The sequence below is a fragment of the Nomascus leucogenys genome, chromosome 19 (genome assembly GCF_006542625.1).
Source record: "Nomascus leucogenys isolate Asia chromosome 19, Asia_NLE_v1, whole genome shotgun sequence".
In the NCBI taxonomy this organism is placed as follows: domain Eukaryota; kingdom Metazoa; phylum Chordata; class Mammalia; order Primates; family Hylobatidae; genus Nomascus; species Nomascus leucogenys.
The window spans coordinates 47,074,404-47,094,550 of record NC_044399.1 but is presented as its reverse complement, the minus strand read 5'-3'; the positions used below and the strand labels follow the sequence as shown (position 1 = coordinate 47,094,550).

Here is a 20,147-nt window from a genome sequence, read left to right as displayed (position 1 = left end):
TTTATTCTGTTGGTGTGGTATATTGTATTAATTGATTTTAATATAGTGAAACAATCTTGCATTCCTGAGATAAATCTCACTGGGTCATGATGTACAACTCTTTTCAAATGTTGCTGAATTCAGTTTGCTAATATTTTGCTGGGGAATTTTGCATATCTATTCATAAGGAATAGTATGTAATTTCCTTTTCTTGTGGTGTCTTTGGTTTTTCATATCAGGGTAATAATGACCTCATAGAAAGAAGTAGGAAGGTTCCTTCATTTTCTATGTTTTTTTGGTTTTGTTTTGAAGAGTCTATGAAGGTTTGTTAATTCTTCCTTAAACATTTGGTTAAATTTACCAGTGAAGCCATCTGGTCATGGACTTTTCTTTGTGGCAAGTTTTTACTAAGTTAATTACTAAGTCAGTTTCTTTACTTGTTATAGATGTGTTCAGATTTTGCATTTTTTCTTGAGTCAGTCTTAGAGTTTTATATTTCTAGGTATATGCCATTTTATCTGTTTTATCTAATTTGTTGGCACATAATTTTTCACTGTGTTCTTGTAAGCTTCTCTATATTTCTCTAAGATTGTTAGTAATGGCCTCTGTTTCATTCCTGATTTTTTTTTTTTTTTTGAGACAAAATCTTTCTGCCTTGCCCATGCTGGAGTGCAGTGGCACCATCTTGGCTCACTGCAGCCTCCGCGTCCCAGGTTCCAACAATCTTTGTGCCTCAGCCTCCTGAGTAGCTGGGATTACAGACATGTGCCACCGTGCCTGGCTAATTTTTTGTACTTTCAGTAGAGACAGGGTTTTCCTCTGTTGGCCAGGCTCGTCTTGAACTCCTGGCCTCAAGTGATCCATCTGCTTCAGCCTCCCAAAGTGCTGGGATTATGGGCATAACCAAATTTTGGTTGTTTACTTTCTCAATTTTTAATTCTTTATTTTATGTATTTCTACCCTAGTTTTGTAATCTCTTTCCTTAGTGTGCTCTTCTTTTTCTAGTTTTTTGGGGTAGAGAGTTAGGATACTGGTTTGAGATCTTTTTGGTTTTGTTTTTGTTTTGAGACAGAGTCTCACTCTGTCACCCAGGCTGGAGTGCAGTGGTGCAATCTCAGCTCACTGCAACCTACATCTCCTGGACTTAAGCAATCATCCCACCTCAGCCTCCCGAATAGCTAGGACTACAGGTGTGTGCCATCATGCCTGGCTAATTTTGTTTATTTTTTGTAGAGATAGGGTCTCACTATGTTGCCCAGGCTGGTCCTCAACTCCTGGGTTCAAGTGACCCTCCCACCTCAGCTTCTCAATGGTTGGGATTACAGGCATGAGCTACTGTGCCAGGCGAGATCTTTTTTTAATGTAGGCATTTACAGCTATAAATTTCCCTCAAAATTATTGCTTTAGCTGCATCACATAAATTTTGGTATGTTGTAATTTTGTTTTTATTAATTTCAAAATGTTTTCTAATTTACTCTAGTGATTTCTTCTTTGCCTTATTGGTTATTTAGGAGTGTATTACTTAATTTCCACAAATTTGTGAATTTCCAAAATTTTATTTTATAATTTATTTCTAATTTCATTGCATTGTGGTGAGAGAACTTACTTTGTATGACTTTAATGTTTTTAAATTTATTGAGATTTATTTTATTGCTTACATGTGGTCTAGAGAATATTCTATATGCACTTGAGAAGGATGTGTATTTTGCTGTTGTTGGATGGAGTGTTCATAGATGTCTCTTGTATCTTGTTGGTTTATAAGGTTGTTCAAGTCTTCTGTTTTTTTGTTGATCTTCTGCCTAGTTGTTTTACTATCATTGATCTTCTGCCTAGTTGTTTTACTATTATTGAAAGAGAAGTATTGATGTCTCCAACTATTATTGTTGAATTGTCTCTTTCTCCCTTCAGTTCTGTCAGTTTTTGGTATTGCATGTATTTTGGGGCTCTGTTGGTCAGTATATGTTTATGACTGCTATATCTTCTTGATGGATAGACCCATTTATCATTATAAAATATCTTTTTTTCTCTCTAGTAACAATTTTTGTCTTAAATTCTGTTTTGTCTGATATTAGTATGGCCATTTAATCTTTCAGTTATGGTTTTCATGGTATATCTTTCTCCGTCCTTTAAAATTTCAACCTATTTGTGTCTTTGAATTTAAACTGTGTCTCTTGTAGACGTCATGTAGTTGGATTATGTTGTTTTATCTACAGTGCCAATCTCTGTCTTTTTATTGTAGTACATATTTATATTTAGTATAATTTTTGGTAAGGTAGGATTTATAGATGCTATTTTTCTATTTGTTTTCTATATGCCATATGCATTTTTGTTCCTCTGTTTCTTCATTAATGTTTTCTTTTGTGTTAAATACATATTTTCTAATATGGCTTTTTAATTCTTTTTTGTTGTTATTGTTTCATTTACTACATATTTTTTTTTGTTGTTTTCTTAGTGGTTGCCCTGTGGATTACAAGTAACATCTTAACAATCTAGCTTGGATTCATACCAATTGAATTCGATAGTATATAAAAACTTTGCTTCTATATTGTTTCATCCCCACTCTCCTCCTCTGTACTATTATTATCATACAAATTACATGTTTATATACTGTATGCTGATCAACAGAGATTTATAATTGTTGCTTTATGTCTTTTAAATCAGATAGGAGAAAAAAAGAGTTGCAAACAAAAATACATTTATACTGTCTTTTATGGTGACCTATGTTGTAACCTTTACATGTGCTCTTTATTTTTTAAATATGGGTTCAGTTATTATCCTTCATTTCACCCTGAAGGACTCCCTTTAGTATTTATTTTTAGGCCAGGTCTGCTAGTGATAGATTCTCTCAGTTTTTGTTTAGCTGGGAATATTTTATTTTTTTTCTTCATTTCTGAAGGATAACTTTGATGCATATAGGATTCTTGGTTGACAGTCTTCTTATTTCTGTGTTTTGAATATGTCATCCTATTCCCTTCTGGCCTCCATGATTTCTGATGAGAAATCAGCTGGTAATCTTTCAAAGATTTTTTTTTGTCTACATGATAATTTGCTTTTTTCTTGCTGCTTTCAGGATTCTCTGTCTTTGGCTTTCAATGGTTTGATTATGATATATCTGGGTGTGGGTCTCTGAGTTTATCTTATTTGTAGTTCCTTGAACTTCTTAGAAATGCAGGTTCATGTTTTTAATCAAATTTGGGAAGTTTTGGCAGTTACTTCTTCAGATATTCTTTTTTGATCCTCCTTCTCTCCTCCTTTCTACAGCTTTCATTATGCTTGTGATGGTGCCTCACAGGTCTCTGAGGCCCTGACCATTTTTTAAATCATCCTTTTTTCTTTATTTTTCTCAGATTGGATAATTTCAATGGACCTATCTTCAAGTTTGCTGCTTTTTTCTACCTCCTCAAAACTTCTTTTAAGCCTCTTTGGTGCATTTTTCTTTTCAGTTATTATACTTTTCAACTCCAGAATTTCTATCTTTTTCTTTTCAAGAATATTTCTGTCATGTTACTAATTTTCTCTATTTAGTGAAAGTATCACTCTCGTCCTTTCCTTTAGTTATTTGGATAGGTTTTCTTTACTTCGTTGAACATATTTAAAATAGCTGATTTAAAATCTTTATAAGGTAAGTCCAATATTTGGGATCCCTCAGTGACAGCTTCTATTGACTACTTTTTATTTCTTGTTCTTTGAATGTCTTGTACTTTTTTTTTTGAAAACTGGGCATTTGAAATAACATACTATGGCAGCTCTGAAATTAGATTCTTGTCCCTCTCTAGGGTTGATTATTGTTTTTATTGTTGTTGCTGTTGTTCCTTTAGTGGCTTTCCTGAATGAATCCTATGAAGTCTGTATTCTTTGTCATAGGAGGCCCCTTAAGTCTCTGCTTGATTAGCTTAGTGGTAAACTAATTATTGTACAGAAATGTTCTTAGCCTGCTAAAACCAATAAACCTTCCAGTCTTTGCCAGTGGGGTTTGTTGTGTGCATGTTGGGTATGCCTTCAACTCTGCCGTAGCTTTCACTTCCTGCTTACAGAGCCTCAAGGTCAGTCTGATGAGTACCAAATGGAATGATAGTTTTGAAGAATACAAATGTAAGCTACTACTACATTTGTGGTCCTTTATCTGTCATTGTTCTCATACTATATTGTTTTCCCTTTGGAAGCGCAGGCATTTCCTGACTTATAAACAGCTAACTTATATGTAAACAGCTACCTTTAATGCCTTAGACTTCACAACCACTGCCATGGGGCTCATGTTGAAAAAACAAATTAAAAAAAAAAAAGAACTTTGAATTTTGAGAAAATGTGTGGTTTCATAAAAAAAAATTAAAAAAAAAAGCTTCCAAAAATGAGAGATAGTTTGGGTAGTTTTTCTCAAATGGAGACTCAAAGACTACCTGCATCAGAATTACTTGGGATGCTTGTTAAAATTCAGCTTCCTGGCTCCATCTCAAAACTTTTGATTCAGTATATCTGGGGTAGAGTTCAGGAGTTTACATTTTTAACGAGCCACCTAGGTGATTCTGATGTGTACTAATATCTGAGAAACTCCTAGGGAAGATGATCCTGTAGGTACATTCACAGGAGGTACTGGGGCTCATGATGCAAATTGTGCTCAAATATTAATCTCTTCCCTTCACTGTATAATCTTTTTAAAATTTCACTTTTATACGCACTCACATTCCACCAATTAGAGCTTTATTTGCATCTATGAAGATTTTTTTAAACAGCTGGCAGTGTTAAAGCACTAACATTCGCTCATGCCTTTAAAAAAATTAGTTTAATCAGATTGCATTTATCCAAACAACTGGCCAAGATTATTTAAAATGAGAGAAGAACATTTTATAAGTTTTTTAAAATTTTAAGACAGAGTAGATACTTTTCATGAAATTCAGAAGCCTTTAGGAGAAGAGAATAATGTTAATTTATGCAGTAAAACATGGGTGTGTGAGGTTGGTGTGAGGAGGTAGAGAGTGTACTAGATGAATCAATGTGTACACCTGCCCATATCAAAATATTGTGCCTAGGGCTGGCCATACAACCAGATAGGGGAGGAAAATTATTTTCTTTCTTGTTCCTACTTTTAATATTACCCTTTTTCTCGAGATCTAGAATTCAGGTCAGTATAATTGTATTAAGGAATGATATAAGCTGCACTAGAGTTAAATAGGTTTTCGAGGGTTGTCTGGCAATATAATCACCACCTAAACCATGTGGAAGGTTATCTTTATGGAAAAATGTCTTCTGGTTTCCAAATAACACACTTCCTAATGAACTTCATGAGGCTACCTTTGAGAGTTTGAGACTGGATCAGATTCAGATGTGTGATTTATCTGTGCTAATTTAAAATTCTAAGCTGATTTTCCCAACCATCTGTGTACTTTTAGGCCATTTCTCCTTGAGGAGTTTTGTGTTTAGGTAAAACAAACTCCGTATGGGAAAACAATTAGGGGAGTATAGATCCTTATACAATTTAATACATTAAAAAATGAAACCTGATTTTAAACATTATTTCATGTTTTAGGTTTTTGTTGTTCTGAATCAAGAGATTCTTATCCCATCTCCCATTCAACCCAGGTTAGGTTACAGTATTCTGCCTCAGGTCTCAGAATTCTGTTACAAATAAGCAGACTAGTAAATCGCGTTTCTTATTTCCTTCAAGGTATTGCGCAGCGATGCACGGCCATCAAGTACCACTTTTCTCAGCCCATCCGCTTACGAAACATTCCTTTTAATTTAACCAAGACCATACAGCAAGATGAGTGGCACCTGCTTCGTAAGTATTTCCAGGACAGGTTCAGAGAGGAAATGGTGTCTTTCTGAACAAAATTCCCACCACCCCTCTCACATCTGGACAGAAGGATGTTGTTCTTATCCTGTGTGAGCCTCTGGGCCCAATCAGATGTGGTCAGAGACTCAGAGGATCATTTCCTTATGCTGTGGACACAGTTTGCTTAAAAATAAAATGTGTGGAAACCTGGTATGAGGTCTTGTGAGATAGCCTGCCCTGGTGGCATCTGTACACAGCTGCCTACTGAATCTTTTGTTTGCCGAGTTGTTGGGTGTAAGGACCTGCTGTACCCCTTGTCTTGTAAACCAAGGAGATTATACCTTAGGGGCTCTTATTTTTGTTTTGTATATACAGTATTTATTTTAGCTACTGTGTTCATCTCCGACCTTTGTATTTCTGCTAAAATACCTTTATGAGTGTATGTCATAATTTTCTCAGAGGGTGTCTACATCTCAATGAAAGGAACTGTTCTTTTTCACTGTCAGGAAAATGTGAAACTCTAGAAAGGATCATGCAGTGTGAAACTAAAGAGGGCCGATATCTACCTAAAAACTGTTGATTTAAGCTGCCTGATGATAGATAGCTCCCCAAAACAAAAAAACTAGTGAATTTTTTTGGTCTTTGCCCCCATCAGAGGTTGACATTGTCATTTTCCAATGAAATAAGGAACAAGGACTTCAGGATCTTGTTTGGTGGCCAAAGCCACTGTAGAAACCTAATCAGAGTCTCTCATTCTGTAAGTAAATCTCTCTGTGGATTAAAAGGCTCTGTTCTGAATCTCAAACACATAAATGGAAGCTCTTATGATATTGCCAGAGCAGTGGTCTAATATTATACATATTATGACAGGCAACTTTAAGACTTAATCATCTTTCCAGAGAGCTATGTAGTTACTGGCTCAGGTCAGGGAAGAAAAGATCATCATAGGAGCCTGAAAAAGAACCTTAGCTCTTTAATAATTTGTACCCTGTGATTGCCCAGCAAGGCAATATTTGAAGATTCTTCTTTTAATCCTTTTTGGAGTTCTCATGGAAAGATGCTTTTAGCAGTCTCATGCATGTCTATTTCTAAGAAAGTCACACTTGGTGATCTGTAGTACATTTAGTGTATAAGCTTAACATGACTGGTACTAATGCAAATCCCATGTGGATTATATCTGAACCTTGTGCCTTTTCAGAGTCACAGAAAATAGACTATCACTCAAACCACAGGAAATTTGGGAGGCTGTAAGATAATAGTGACTGAACCATTACTACATTTCCCCTGCTCAGATGTGGATGTCTCAAAAACTACTTATATCCTTAACATTACACTCAGCATCTTTAAATTATCACTGCCCCTGGCCCCTTGTTTATTGGTGTCCACATTTCTTCTTCTAGGCAGAAATACTCTCTTTTAATTTGGATGCTCTGAGCTGGAAATGAGAAATCCCCCTTTAAAAAAGGGATGGTCTCTCTGTGGCTAAGATGCTAAGACCAAGACTGGAAGCTACCGTAATCCATCCTCCATGAAGCCACCCCTAAGATGCCCAGGAGCCACACAAACACACAATAAAGTGATGGCTGCATGGGCACTTTCAGTTTAGCAGAGAAGCCCACACTTCAAACAGTGTGATGTGCACCTTGTCTTGGCCCCATGTGTACACAGGTGTGCATGATCCACGTGCATTTGCCCAGACCTGTTACCTGGCCTTGGGGGCTGCAGATGTATGCTTGGGATGTGTTGTTTTAAGAAGGATGATTGAAATTTAGCTAACAATTTTTAAAGTTAGCTTTGTTAAAAAAAAAAATCCTTTGAGATGGAGCTGCAAGGTAAATAAAAAAGATTCAAATTTTTTTTTTTTTTTTTGGAGACAGAGTCTTGCTCTGTCACCCAGGCTGGAGTGCAGTGGTGCAATCTCGGCTCACTGCCAGTTCCGCCTCCCGGGTTCACGCCATTCTTCTGCCTCAGCCTCTCCAGTAGCTGGGACTACAGGCGCCCACCACCATGCCCGGCTAATTTTTTGTATTTTTTTTAGTAGAGACGGGGTTTCACCATGGTCTCGATCTCCTGACCTCGTGATCTGCCCGCCTCGGCCTCCCAAGGTTCTGGGATTACAAGCGTGAGCCACCGCGCCCGGCCTCAAAAGTATTTTTAAAAAAAGAAAGAAGAAAATAGAAAAAGTAAAATAGCTGGAAGGTAGGCAAGGTGAGTGCTGGTTTAGCAGTTGGAGGCAACGTGTGTCCACGTACATGTAGTCAGCCTACCTCTTGGTTTTGCCAGGGAGGTGGGGAAAGAGCTGGATTTCTGGCTCAGTGATCACAGTTGTGTTTTTGCAATAGACCAAACTTGACAGTTGGGCCACTGTATAGTGGAGACTCATCCTATTGGACTAGTACTTCCTACACCTGGGTAAATGGATGCCCAGGTTGTGGGATCTATGCTTTAGGGGAGAAGGCATTTCTGAGCAGATGTTTCAGAGGAAAGGGTGTTTATGAGCACATGTATCCTGTGTGCACTTCACACCACTGTTCCAGTCACCGCAATTGCCTTCACTTTCTCAAATAGTTTTTGAAAATAGGCAGGAGTAGATGTAAATGAAGAAGTAAATAATTGGCATCTGTGGTGATCAGATAAAACCCTATTTCACAATAGCTTTTCTAGGCTCTTTCTCCAAAGCCAGATGAAGTATAGCCACTACCATGGTGGTAACCTACATTTCTTTTTTTTTTTTCCCCTTTTAAAATTTCAACAGTTTTTTGGGATACAGATGGTTTTTGGTTAACCTACATTTCTATTGCTCTGTTAAGGCTAACAGAGATATTTCTCAAACCCACCTCACTCTTCGTTTAAGTCATTTGACATCTGTTACTCAGGGCTATCCTGGGCTTGTCCTCTAGTCTATTCTCCACTTGGTGTGGACTTCTCCATGGACTCAGAGAGGGTAGAGTCTGACCCTCCATTGGTTATACCCCATCAGTCCTCTTACGGAATACCTGGGAAGAGTATTCCCTAAGCCTCCTCGTCCTGTAGGCGCTAAGCCTGTCCATGTAACTTACGAATTTTCACAATGTATACAAAGCCCTAATTCTCTAATTCTTAATGACTTTCCTGAATTCTGACTGTGAATGTCTGTGTCTGTTTTGAGATTAGATTTAAGAAGAATCACTGCTGGCTTCCTGGGCATGGCCGTAGCCGTCCTTCTCTGCGGCTGCATTGTGGCCACAGTCAGTTTCTTCTGGGAGGAGAGCTTGACCCAGCACGTGGCTGGACTCCTGTTCCTCATGACAGGTAGGCTGCATGCCTCAGGCCGTCTGTCCCAGCCAAGGTGAAGGCTGCTCTGCATGCGGCTAGCTAGTGTCGCTTTGTTATCTCCCTGTTAATTTTGTTTTCACTGTTAGAAAAGCAACCAGAAGGTCATTTTGGCTTTGCTGGAAAATACAGAATTTAAGGAAAACAACAGTGTGAGAAATGCATCCTCCATATCCCCATTGTGGCCTGTTAGTAGGTTAGATGGAAGTGTCTTGGGTTTAATCTCTATATGAGCCCCGCCTTTTTTTATGTTGTTCTTTCTTTTTTGTTTTTTGTTTTTTTGAGATGGCATCTCACTCTGTCACCCAGGCTGGAGTGTAGTGGTGCGATCTTGGCCCACTGCAACCTCTGTCTCCTGGGTTCAAGTGATTCTCCTGCCTCAGCCTCCTGAGTAGCTGGGACTACAGGCACGTGCCACCACACCTGGCTAATTTTTGTATTTTTAGTAGGGTTTTACCATGTTGGCCAGGCTGGTCTCGAACTCCTGACCTCAGGTGATCCGCCTGCCTCAGCCTCCCAAAGTGCTGGGATTACAGGCAAGAGCCACCACACCCCGCCTTCTGTTCCTTCTTTCTTACTGTGCCCCAAACCCTGGCCTGGACTCTTGGCAAACATGGACCATTGCTTATGAGGTGCCCTCAGAGACAGAGGGGGATAGATCAGCACAACCCATGCCCCGGCTGGATGTCAATTCAAAGCACGCTTTAGTGATGGTGTCATTTACACACACAACACTCATTCATTTTACTCCATAGGTATCTTTTGAGGACTTACTATGTACAAGGCACTGCTGTGAGTGCTAAAGACACACAATGAATAAGGCAGGCAAAATCCTTGTTCATTTTTATTGTGGAGACACATAAACAATGATTTGTGGTAGTGATAAAAGCTGTGAAGGAAAGAAACAGGGTGAAATAGGGACTCAGGCAAGATCTTGCTGAGGTGGCGATTTCTGAGCTAATTCGTGAGAAGCAGCCGGTGGTAGGAAGAGCGTAGCAGACTGAGGAAACCACCAGTGCCAAACCTGAGAGAAGTGGCCAGTGGGGCTGGAGGGAGTGAGGGACAGGATAGTATCACATGAGGTGGGGGAGGGGGCAGTGGCCAAAGCTTCAGGGCTTTGTTGGTCACGGTGGAGAGCTTGGATTTGAAGCTAAGGGTGACAGACGCCACTAGAAGGTTTGAAGCAAAGGAGTGACTTGATTTTTAAAGAAGGGATTCGAAAGAGTGGGGGTGTGGAGACAGGGCTAGGATTTTTTTGACCAACAGCTAAAGGGTAGTTTTGTCTAAAAAGGTGCCAGGTGCTGAGTTGATGGCTAACACTGACCGAAGGTAGCTTCAGGGAAGAAATCTTTCCTTTCTTCTCCTCCTTCACAGAAAACTCATGTATTAATGATTAGTGAATGCCAAAATAACTGGGCATTAACAGTTTCACACAGTATACTCAGCAACAGAACTAATATTCCCCTAGATAGATAGCCATTTTAAATAGGCTTATTTCCACTTGCCTGGAATTCTGTTATTCAAGTGACTATGCCTAGATTTTCTAGCACTTCTCACTGTAATGGGTCACTTAATTAAGCCTGCGTTAACAGGAGGCAGCCACACCCCACCGGGGCTGACACTGTTTGCTGACTGTCTGTCTCTGAGGGTTGACAGGTAGGGGGTATTTTGCCCTCTGGCATGTTCAACCACCCTGCAGCCTTAAGGAACCCACATCACAGGCAGGGATCCTTCCTTCTAACTCCCACTCGCCCTTATCCCACTCCACGAAATGGTGCTGCAATTGGCAGTGATCTGGAATGTGGGGCATCATCACCAGCATCCTGGAACATTCAGAAGTCACATGGATCCTGCCTAGTTCTGAGCAGAAAACCAATTTAGGTTTTCTAGATTTTGGTGAATACACAGTGGCCACCAGGACTGTAGCACAGGGAGGCTAAAATGTTAGTTTCTGAGGTTTTAGAGGAGGATTTGGACCCTCAAGACCAGCTACTGGGTTCCTGCCCAAGGGATGCATTTTAAATCCAAATTATAGAGTAAAGCAGACGAGGGCAGCAAAGAATCAGAGAGGACTGCACTGCACAGAGGATTCCTTTACGCCTCTGCTGGGGCTTAATGGTTATTTAAAAATGTCCCCCGTTTTCTTCTCTCCCTTTAAGCCCCCATTTCTCTGACTCTTGTCTCCATAAATATCAAAGAGGTGCAGATGTGTTGCCTCCCAACCCTGGAAAGGCCCCATAACAGGAGCCTTGTCAGGAAAATGGGGGATGCTCTGGAGTGGACAAAAGCCTCAGTAGGAGGAGTTTTTAAAGGATACTTTAAATATATGTACTGCCTGAATAGTTTAGTATGCTCTTAGCAAATGAAACAATTGTTAGAACTAAAATAAATTGCAAGACCATGAAAGCCTACTGAGTGCTCCTTGGGAGACTGAGGGGCCAGTCTGGTTTTAAATGAAAGGAAGTTGAAGGTTCAATGGCAGATGGGCACAGAGGAGAGGCAGGAGTTTCCTGGGCCAGCTCCACCTCTCCCTGTTCTCAGCCCTTATTTTGGATCCATGTGTGGATTGTACCTCTGGACCAGAGGAGCTCAGGAGTCCTCAGGATCGAGCACGGGAAGCTCCTATGTAATTGTTAGGCAACATCAAAACAAGCAAAGCAATAGCCACAACAGAAACCACCACCACCACCACCACCACCACCAGCAACAACAACAAAAACCCAAACAATAAACTTGAAGTTTGATGACCAGTTCTGAAGGACTAACAGATACAACCTAACATTGTTAGCATTGTTCTGTTGTTTTGTTTTGGTTGCCCAAACAACGTTATTGAAATTAAAGGGGAATCCACTTACAGACCCTTATCACCTGAAAACAAAACAACCTTTTTTCAATATTTCCCTTATTTTGGACCAAATCTTGCCATGTATTTGCTTCATTGTAAAAAAACAAGAAAGAAAAAGGAAGCAGAAGAAAGGGGAGGGGATGGAAGAGGGGAGAGGAGGAGCATGGAGTGGATATGTTATGCTGGATTCACCTGTTCTGTTGCTGTGGGATTTAGGGGGGTTTGTTTTGTTTTCGTTACTACAAATAATGCCTTGAAATTTCCTTTGCAAACACTGAGACAACCATGTCAATCTATTGCATGAGATAAATTAGCTGTAGAATGTTCACAGGCAGTAGGAGATGAAAGCAAAAAAAGGGTTAAAAGAATCGATTTTAATTAAGCAGAATGTCTTTAGCCACTCAAGTCAGCATCCTTCCCACAGATTTTTGATGCTAAACTTAGCCCCTTCTAGTGCTCTGCCATCTTCATTCTGTGCCTGAACTTATTAGCTAAACCTTCAAATGAAGAACATCAACCATGTGACAGGTTGGGCGGTTAAAATGGAAACTCTGAAACGATCTTTCTCCTTCTGCCTTATTGATTGCACACAGACAGGTCTTGATTACCACATGTGACACAGCAGCCCTGCTGACTGTCGATGCACATCTGGAGCCAGGTCTCCCCCCCTTTCCTCTTCCCTGGGCCATGCAAGGGTCCTCCCAGAGGGCCAGGGGCAGCCTGCACATCCCCCATGGGCCTTGAATTTAGACTTTGGATGTCACACCCTCTGAGGTTACACACACACAGGCACAGAAGCATACACAGGTGATTGAGGGAATAAGACCCTCATCTTCCAGCTTTAAGCTTCTGCCCATTACTAGACTATACTGCTTTCAGTGTACTGTGAATGAATATTTCCACCTACATTATTAAGTGATGCATTCTATTAGATGGATATAATAATATATACTTATTATAATTTAAGTTATAAATCTTTTAAAAGGTTATTCAGTGCAACATTTCTAAACACTTTTTTAGGTCTCTGTTGTAGGATTTTTAGTATTTTTTAATTCACCAGGAGTCTTAAAAATTGGATAAAGCTTGGGCCTCCCTTGGTGGGGGTCTCGCTGCTCACCAAATTTGTTCACCTTCACAGGCTGTGCCTTGAGTGGGCAACTGGAAGATCACACACAGCATGAGACACTCCCTTCCTGACAGCAGAGACAGAGAAGACAGAGTCCAGGCAGCCCTAGCAGAGCTCCAGGGACAGTTAACACCCACCCACACTGGTTATTCATTCTTTTGTTTCAATGCATCAAAATTTTTTTTTAAAAAAGACTCAACCATGGTAGGTGTATTGAATTCTCTAGATTATCCATTGATTATGACATGAAACTACAGGTCCATGATACTTTTTCTATAACCTTGGGGGCCAGGTGTGTTTTGTAATTCAGGATTTAAAAAATTTTATTTTAGAAGAGCAACACGGCGCATAGATCCTGTTATTTAACACCCTCTGCAAGGTCTGGGGTGGCATCTTGAAATCAAACACATTAACATTCCTGTAGCTAAACATATGAATACTCACACTAAATGGGATCAATAAGAACTAGAATAGCCTATGTCAGACCAGGCCAGGGTTTGCCACTACAGAGATTGCTTCAATCTTTCAGAAAAAGATTGGATACTTTTGGGATTTAGGAATTGCAGTGTGTGTGTGTGTGTGTGTGTGTGTGTAAGAGTTTGTTTCTCTCTGTTAGTTCTGCCAGTCAGTTAGGACAATATAGGAATGGCTTTTTGAGTAATCTGTGTGCAAACTAGCATGAGGCATTTGAAGGAAGACCAAAGAGATCAGAACGATGGGCAGGCCATCTTTTGAAGGAGTAGGGGAAAAAAATCAATGTTTATGCCTTTGGGTGTTGTAGTTACATTATTTATCAAGCAGGCTAAACGGGGTGAAGCAACTTCCACTCCTTTCAGTCTTTTAAGCACATTGAAAAACGGTGGTCAAAAGAGTGGGCCCCGTTACCCTAATTACATCTTACCAGCCGGCACCCTGAAGATTTTAGGGTAGGAAATTAGGTTGATGACTGTAGGGATGATAGCATAAATTTACTTCTGTCCTGATGTGAAAATATCCCTTCTAGCCCTAGAATTCTGTGATATCGTGGTATCTTCTAATTAGGAATATTGGCAGAAAACCTTTTAATATTTTATAAGAAAAGTAGTTGCATGCAGCGCTTGTCAGGAAACCAGTAATTTATTCACTTTTTTGAAGATGCTGCCAGCAGTAGTAAGGACCAAGCTCAGGACTCAGGAACCTCTCTCTCTATCTGGGGGCCACCAGCTGGCTGAAGAGTATCAGCTAGGCAGGGGAGAAGTGGAAAGGAAGGGAAAGCGTCAGAGAAGGATGGAGGAGAGGCCACCTTTCTCCCCATGGATCTTCAGGAAGGACCATTAGATTTTGAACTTTCTGAATGCAGAGGTGATACCTTATTAATCCTTCCATACTCCTTTCACATACCTTGCATTAATTAGATTGCTGCCAATGAAAATGCAGCATTATCAGAAATAACTTGCTACATAGGTAATCCCTACTTGGGATAATTTGTGATGAACTGACTCTTAAGTTGGTAGAACTCAATGTATTAAAGAATTCAGTTTCGTTCAGGTTTTCTTCACTCCATGTGCTCACTCCATGCAGAACTTACGGGAAGTCTAAGAGATCCCTATGACCTTTTCCTGAGATGCATACAGGAAAGTGGAGTGGAGAGAGTGCTTGAAGTTCCTGACCACATCAATGTTGAACTGAGTCCAGCTGTGACCAAAAAGAGCTCATGAAACTAAACTATCTCTAATATACCAGAACTAGGCTTGGGACATGGTAGATACTTGATAAATAATTGCTGAATAACTTATTGAGTAACACTTAGAATAGTACAATCTTGCAAAAAACTATAAAAAAGCTAAAAATATATTTCATGCATGAGTACACACACACACACACACACACACGTGTGGAACGTTACGGGCTGAGTTGTGTCCCCTCAAATACATTTGTTGATGTCTTTGTCCCCTACCTCAGAACATGACAATATTTGGGATAGGGTCTTTAAAGAGAAAATTAAGTTAAAATGAAGTGATATGGATGGGCCCTAACTAAATATGACTGGTGTCCTTATAAGGAGATTTGGTCATGGTGACAGAGGAGAGACTATGTGAAGACACAGGGAGAAGATGGCCATTGACAAGCCAAGGAGAGAGTGCTCAGTTAAAAAGCCAACCCTGCTGACACCTTGATCTTAGACTGTAGCCTCTACAATTGTGAGAAAACAAATTTCTGTTGTTTTCAGCCACCCAGTCTGTGGTACTTGGTTATGGCAGCTCTGGCGAACTCACACATACGAGTACTATAAGACATGTATGTGGAACCTGAAATAGAATTCCACACTCTCAACGTTGACCTAAAACTATTAATCCAGCTACAAGTTAAGAATGCTTTCATCATTTCAAACAACTCTTTTTCTTGATGCCTTTGAATTAGGATTTTTTGTTTTGTTTTTAAAAATATCTTAAATGGGTTAGGCTTCTTTTACAAAAGCTTGTTGGAAAAGTTGGAAACAATGCTTCTCTCCTCTTAGTACATTTCCTTGTAATCATCACACATTCCTGCCCATCTCCCAAATCATAGTGGTGGCAGCTATGCATGTGCAAACATTCTTAGAAATGTGAGGTCTGAAAATGAAGAGCTCCTAGATATGGTTTTCTTGTCATTCTTTGCTGCCCTGCTTTCCTCTTACTTACTAAGAACAACTTCGAGAGCACTTTGGAAGGAGAAGAGATGTTACAGAAGGGCAAGCTATAGGGGCATTTGTGGGAAGGGGGATGGACAGAGAGGGGACGTATTTTTGGGCTGACAGGCCTCCTTTCCACCATGCTCAGCTGAATGAATAAAGGCAACAAGAAATAAAACAAGTCTGCATCAAAGTTTGATGTGTGCCCTGTTCCAAAAACACTTAACTGGCCTAAGATGCCACTTAAATTAATACAAATAAATAAAGTAAGACAAAGGGACACTCAGGTCTCCAAGGCAAGATGGATCCAAGAGTGAGATTAGAAGCCAAAAGCATGCCATGAAATCCCATACTTTTGCTCATGGTGGGCTATAGATTTAGCTTTAGGGAGCTTCAGTGCTCTGGCAACTTGGATAAAGAAAAATTCTATTAATGACATCATTCCCAGTGTCCATGAGGTAAGCACAAATCAATTCCCCAGGAAAAGCACAACCATCCATGACATTGAGAGCAGAGAGAAATCATTCTGGTTAAATCCTCAGATTAGATTGTTTCTTGTAATTCTTTTCTATTCAGTATGAACCGGTGATGTAATGATAGGAGTCATGTCATCAAAAGCAATTTTATGGGGTTGGCAGGGGAGAGGAGCTAATAAAAGAAATGTTAAGTGTAAAATCAGAGGGAGTATATACAGAAAGATAGATACATAGGGCATTCCATTTTCATTTAATTGCATAAGCCAAGTACTAGATTCACTAGGAAGTTTTAATAAATGTTCTTGTTTCATGTTTCATTTTGGAATAACAGAATCACAGAAATTTGACACTCTTAGGGACTTCAGTAATCAAGTTTCCCACTCTTTTTTTCCCTAGATGAAGAAACCAAGGCTCAGAGAGGTTGGGTAATTTCAAGTTTGCACAGTGTTTAGTAGAGCTGGAAACTAGAATACTTATTTCTCACATCCCAACCCAACGCACTTGGACATCAAAGGATGCTTAAAAGTCTAGGTTTGAACTCAAGCTTTCATAGGTCATTAAAACCATGTTACTTGTAAAAATGCTTGCTTTTAGGCATTCAGCTGTGTGCAAACAGCTAAATGCAGAATAAAGTTGTTTTTCCTGGGAAGAGGTCATTGTTCTATTATTCTATTTTACTTGTTGATGCTCCAAAGATTATTTTTTTCTAACTGCCTATTGTTCTATTACCAGCATTTATTAAAAGGGCTTTGTTATATATAAAAACTGCCTTTGTTTTGGTGCCAGTGAAAACATTTGTGTAGATCTAAGAACACTTGCTTTTCACAAGGTTTGAGAAAAGTGGAGTATTCTTTTTTGAATGGTCCATTACTTTATGAGAGAATTATTTCCATCTTGATTTTTCAGTTTGAGAACTCAAAGTGATATGTTTGCTATAATAAATTGGAGCAAGAAGTCAGAAGAAAAGATTTTACCCTTTTTAGTAAAACAGAATCACTTTAGAGTTTAAATGCAGAATTAAGCAAAGAGTAGGAAACATCAAATTATCTCAGATCAAGTGTCCTTTTAATTTAGAACATTTATTGTCTAAATGCACATTTGGAAGAGGATTCAGGCAGCGTGCTCTTACATGATTTGAATGGAGGCAGAATTCTAACATTTTAAAGATGGCATTAAGGTGGTCTTTATTTCCTCCAAATTGCTGCCTGCCTTGAATTTGTTTTTCTGCTAGCGTTTCTAATCTCCAAAGCTATAGGTTAAAAAAGGGTGGTGGGTGGGGGGCGGGGAGCTTTGAATGGGTTGGAGAGGTAATCTGCTACTTTTAGCTCTCTCTTTTCAGTTTCAAAATCTGTGTCTCTGTTTCCAGTGGAGATGCTACATGTATCCCTAAGGATGCCAAAGGAATTTTCCAGCCAATAAATGTTACCTCCGTTGTATACAGGGATAAACCAGACTATGAAGAAGAGATGTGTAGGATTCAGACAGAACTGGACATTCTGATACTTGATTGGGTGCCAGTTTCTGTTTTTATTACTCACCACATTCTGATCCTCTGCCTATCCAAAAGGAGCATCTTGAGGGTCCATTGTGGTGGAACAGAAACACCTATATCCACATGAATTGAGTACTAAAAATCCTGTGTTTGGGGCTTATGAAGCATTTTTAAAATCAGTTCTGATTCTAGTGTTGCAGAAGGAAAATTACACACACATGGATTGGTCTAAAAAGCAAAGTTTTGGGTCTATCCATGTTCCTTATGTCACTCCAATTGCCTCCATTTTGAATGGTTGAAGTGGATAATCTCCTTGCTCAGCTATTTTACATCAATTCCATATTGTTGGACTTAATGTATACTATTTAAAAGCATTCATTCATTGAAAAAAACCACTTGTAGAGGCCCTGGTATATGTAAGACTGTGCCTTAACAAAAAAGATTTAGCTACTTGTGTGAATTCATCTAAAATATTATTTAAGGCAACATGATAAATATTTATGATAATGTAAATTGAAAAAGAAAGCAGATGTTGTATGATGATTACAACAGAATAACTGTATGAAATTAGGTGGAGAGCGAAGGAAAATGAAAACCATTTTGTGCTTGATTTGAGTGATTATAGAAGTTTTTCTCTTAAAAATAGAACTTTTGTTTTCAAGAATAAAAAAATGAATTCCAATATATATAACCATTTGAATTAGATAATTCTGAATAATTCAGGTTATCAGAATTTTCCTGTCTTTTTCACTCCTGCATCTCCACTCCCTAGTGTAGGGTCTGGCACACAGAAGTTTTGCCAATGTTTGTCAAATGAATTAATTCAAGTAAAATAATTATGGATCATTTGTGAATTTGGAGTGACTGCCTCAATAGTTGATCTGATTTTCATAAAGGCCTGTCTGCCATTTGTCTTGTAACGGGCAAACTGTAACTAATCATTCTGTTCTCTTTGTATTATTTATAGGGATATTTTGCACCATTTCCCTCTGTACTTATGCAGCCAGTATCTCTTATGATTTGAACCGGCTCCCAAAGCTAATTTATAGCCTGCCTGCCGACGTGGAACATGGTTACAGCTGGTCCATCTTTTGCGCCTGGTGCAGTTTAGGCTTTATTGTGGCAGCTGGAGGTCTCTGCATCGCTTATCCGTTTATTAGCCGGACCAAGATTGCACAGCTAAAGTCTGGCAGAGACTCCACGGTATGACTGTCCGCACTGGGCCTGTCCACAGTGCGAGTGACTCCTGAGGGGAACGGCGCGGAGTTCAGGATTCCAAGCACAAAGCGGTCTTTTACATTCCAACCTGTTGCCTGCCAGCCCTTTCTGGATTACTGATAGAAAATCATGCAAAACCTCCCAACCTTTCTAAGGACAAGACTACTGTGGATTCAAGTGCTTTAATGACTATTTATGTGTTAACTGTGAGAATAGGGAGCAGTGCCATGGGACATTTCTAGGTGTAGAGAAAGAAGAAACTGCAATGGAAAAATTTGTACGATTTCCATTTATTTCAGAAAGTTTGTATGTAACAATTACCTGAGAGTCATTTCTACTTGCAAAAGGATTCGTAACAAAGCGAGTATAATTTTCTTGTCACTGTATCATGCTTGTAAATTTTAATGCAGCATCTTCAGAACTTGTCCTGATGGTGTCTTATTGTGTCAGCACCAAATATTTGTGCATTATTTGTGGATGTTCCTTGTCACAGGAAGATTCTTCTTCTGTTGCCTTATTGTTTTTTTTTTTCTTTAAGTCTCCGTCTTTGGACTGGAATCGAAATAATAAGATAAACCGATCAAACATCTTTAAGAGCTAACTCGTGACACTATGCAGTATTGTTTAAAGACCTGTTGTTCAACCTCTGTCTCTTTATGTTAACTGGATTTCTGCATTAAATGACTGCCCCCTTGTTAATCCGGGTGTGTTTTCCCATGTCTTTTAGCTGTGTCAACAGGTCTCCCTAGCCATAAGGACAGATGAAAACTCTTGTTGTTTTAATAAGACTCTTATTAAGTCTTAATAATTGCTTCATTTCAATTAGGTTGGGCATTATTATCTTTTGTAGCAACCACACACTTGCTATTGACAAAAGATGTCATTTTCAAACTTGTTTTTAAGCCTTCCTATACTATTTAAACTTTTCTTCTTCTTCTCGTTCTCTTTTTCTCTCTATTTCCCCTCTCTCCCTCTTCCTCCCCTGTTGACCATCTGCCTGGTATGTATTCAGTCATAAGGATACATGGTCTCTGTTTTTGTTCTCGGACCTCCTAAAGCAGCGATTTTCAACCTTGGCTGCTCAGAGTCACCTGGTGAAGTCTTCAGCTGTACCTAAACGGGGCCTCACCCCAAACCAATTAACTCAGAATATCCACAGCTGGGCCTAGGCTTGAGCATTTTTGAAAAAACATCCCAGATGATTCTGATACACAGCTGCGATTGACAGCCACTCGTTTGGGCCAGAATTGTGGTTATCTCCTCAGCTACTAACAAAGCG

General features: G+C 39.4%; 1 protein-coding gene across 3 annotated transcripts in view; it reads left to right on the top strand.

Annotated features, from left to right (window-relative positions):
* The window catches only part of TMEM178A (transmembrane protein 178A), a 55,113-nt gene extending 35,546 nt beyond the window's left edge, over positions 1–19,567 (top strand). For all 3 annotated transcript variants that reach the window (XM_030800185.1, XM_030800184.1, XM_003262768.4), the window contains exons 2-4: positions 5,642–5,755; positions 8,903–9,040; positions 18,618–19,567. In XM_030800185.1, coding sequence (XP_030656045.1) covers positions 8,935–9,040; positions 18,618–18,859 — 348 coding nt within the window. In that variant the 5' untranslated portion in view covers positions 5,642–5,755; positions 8,903–8,934 and the 3' untranslated portion in view covers positions 18,860–19,567. The remainder of the gene's footprint in view (positions 1–5,641; positions 5,756–8,902; positions 9,041–18,617) is intronic.
* Positions 19,568–20,147: the final 580 nt, after the last annotated feature.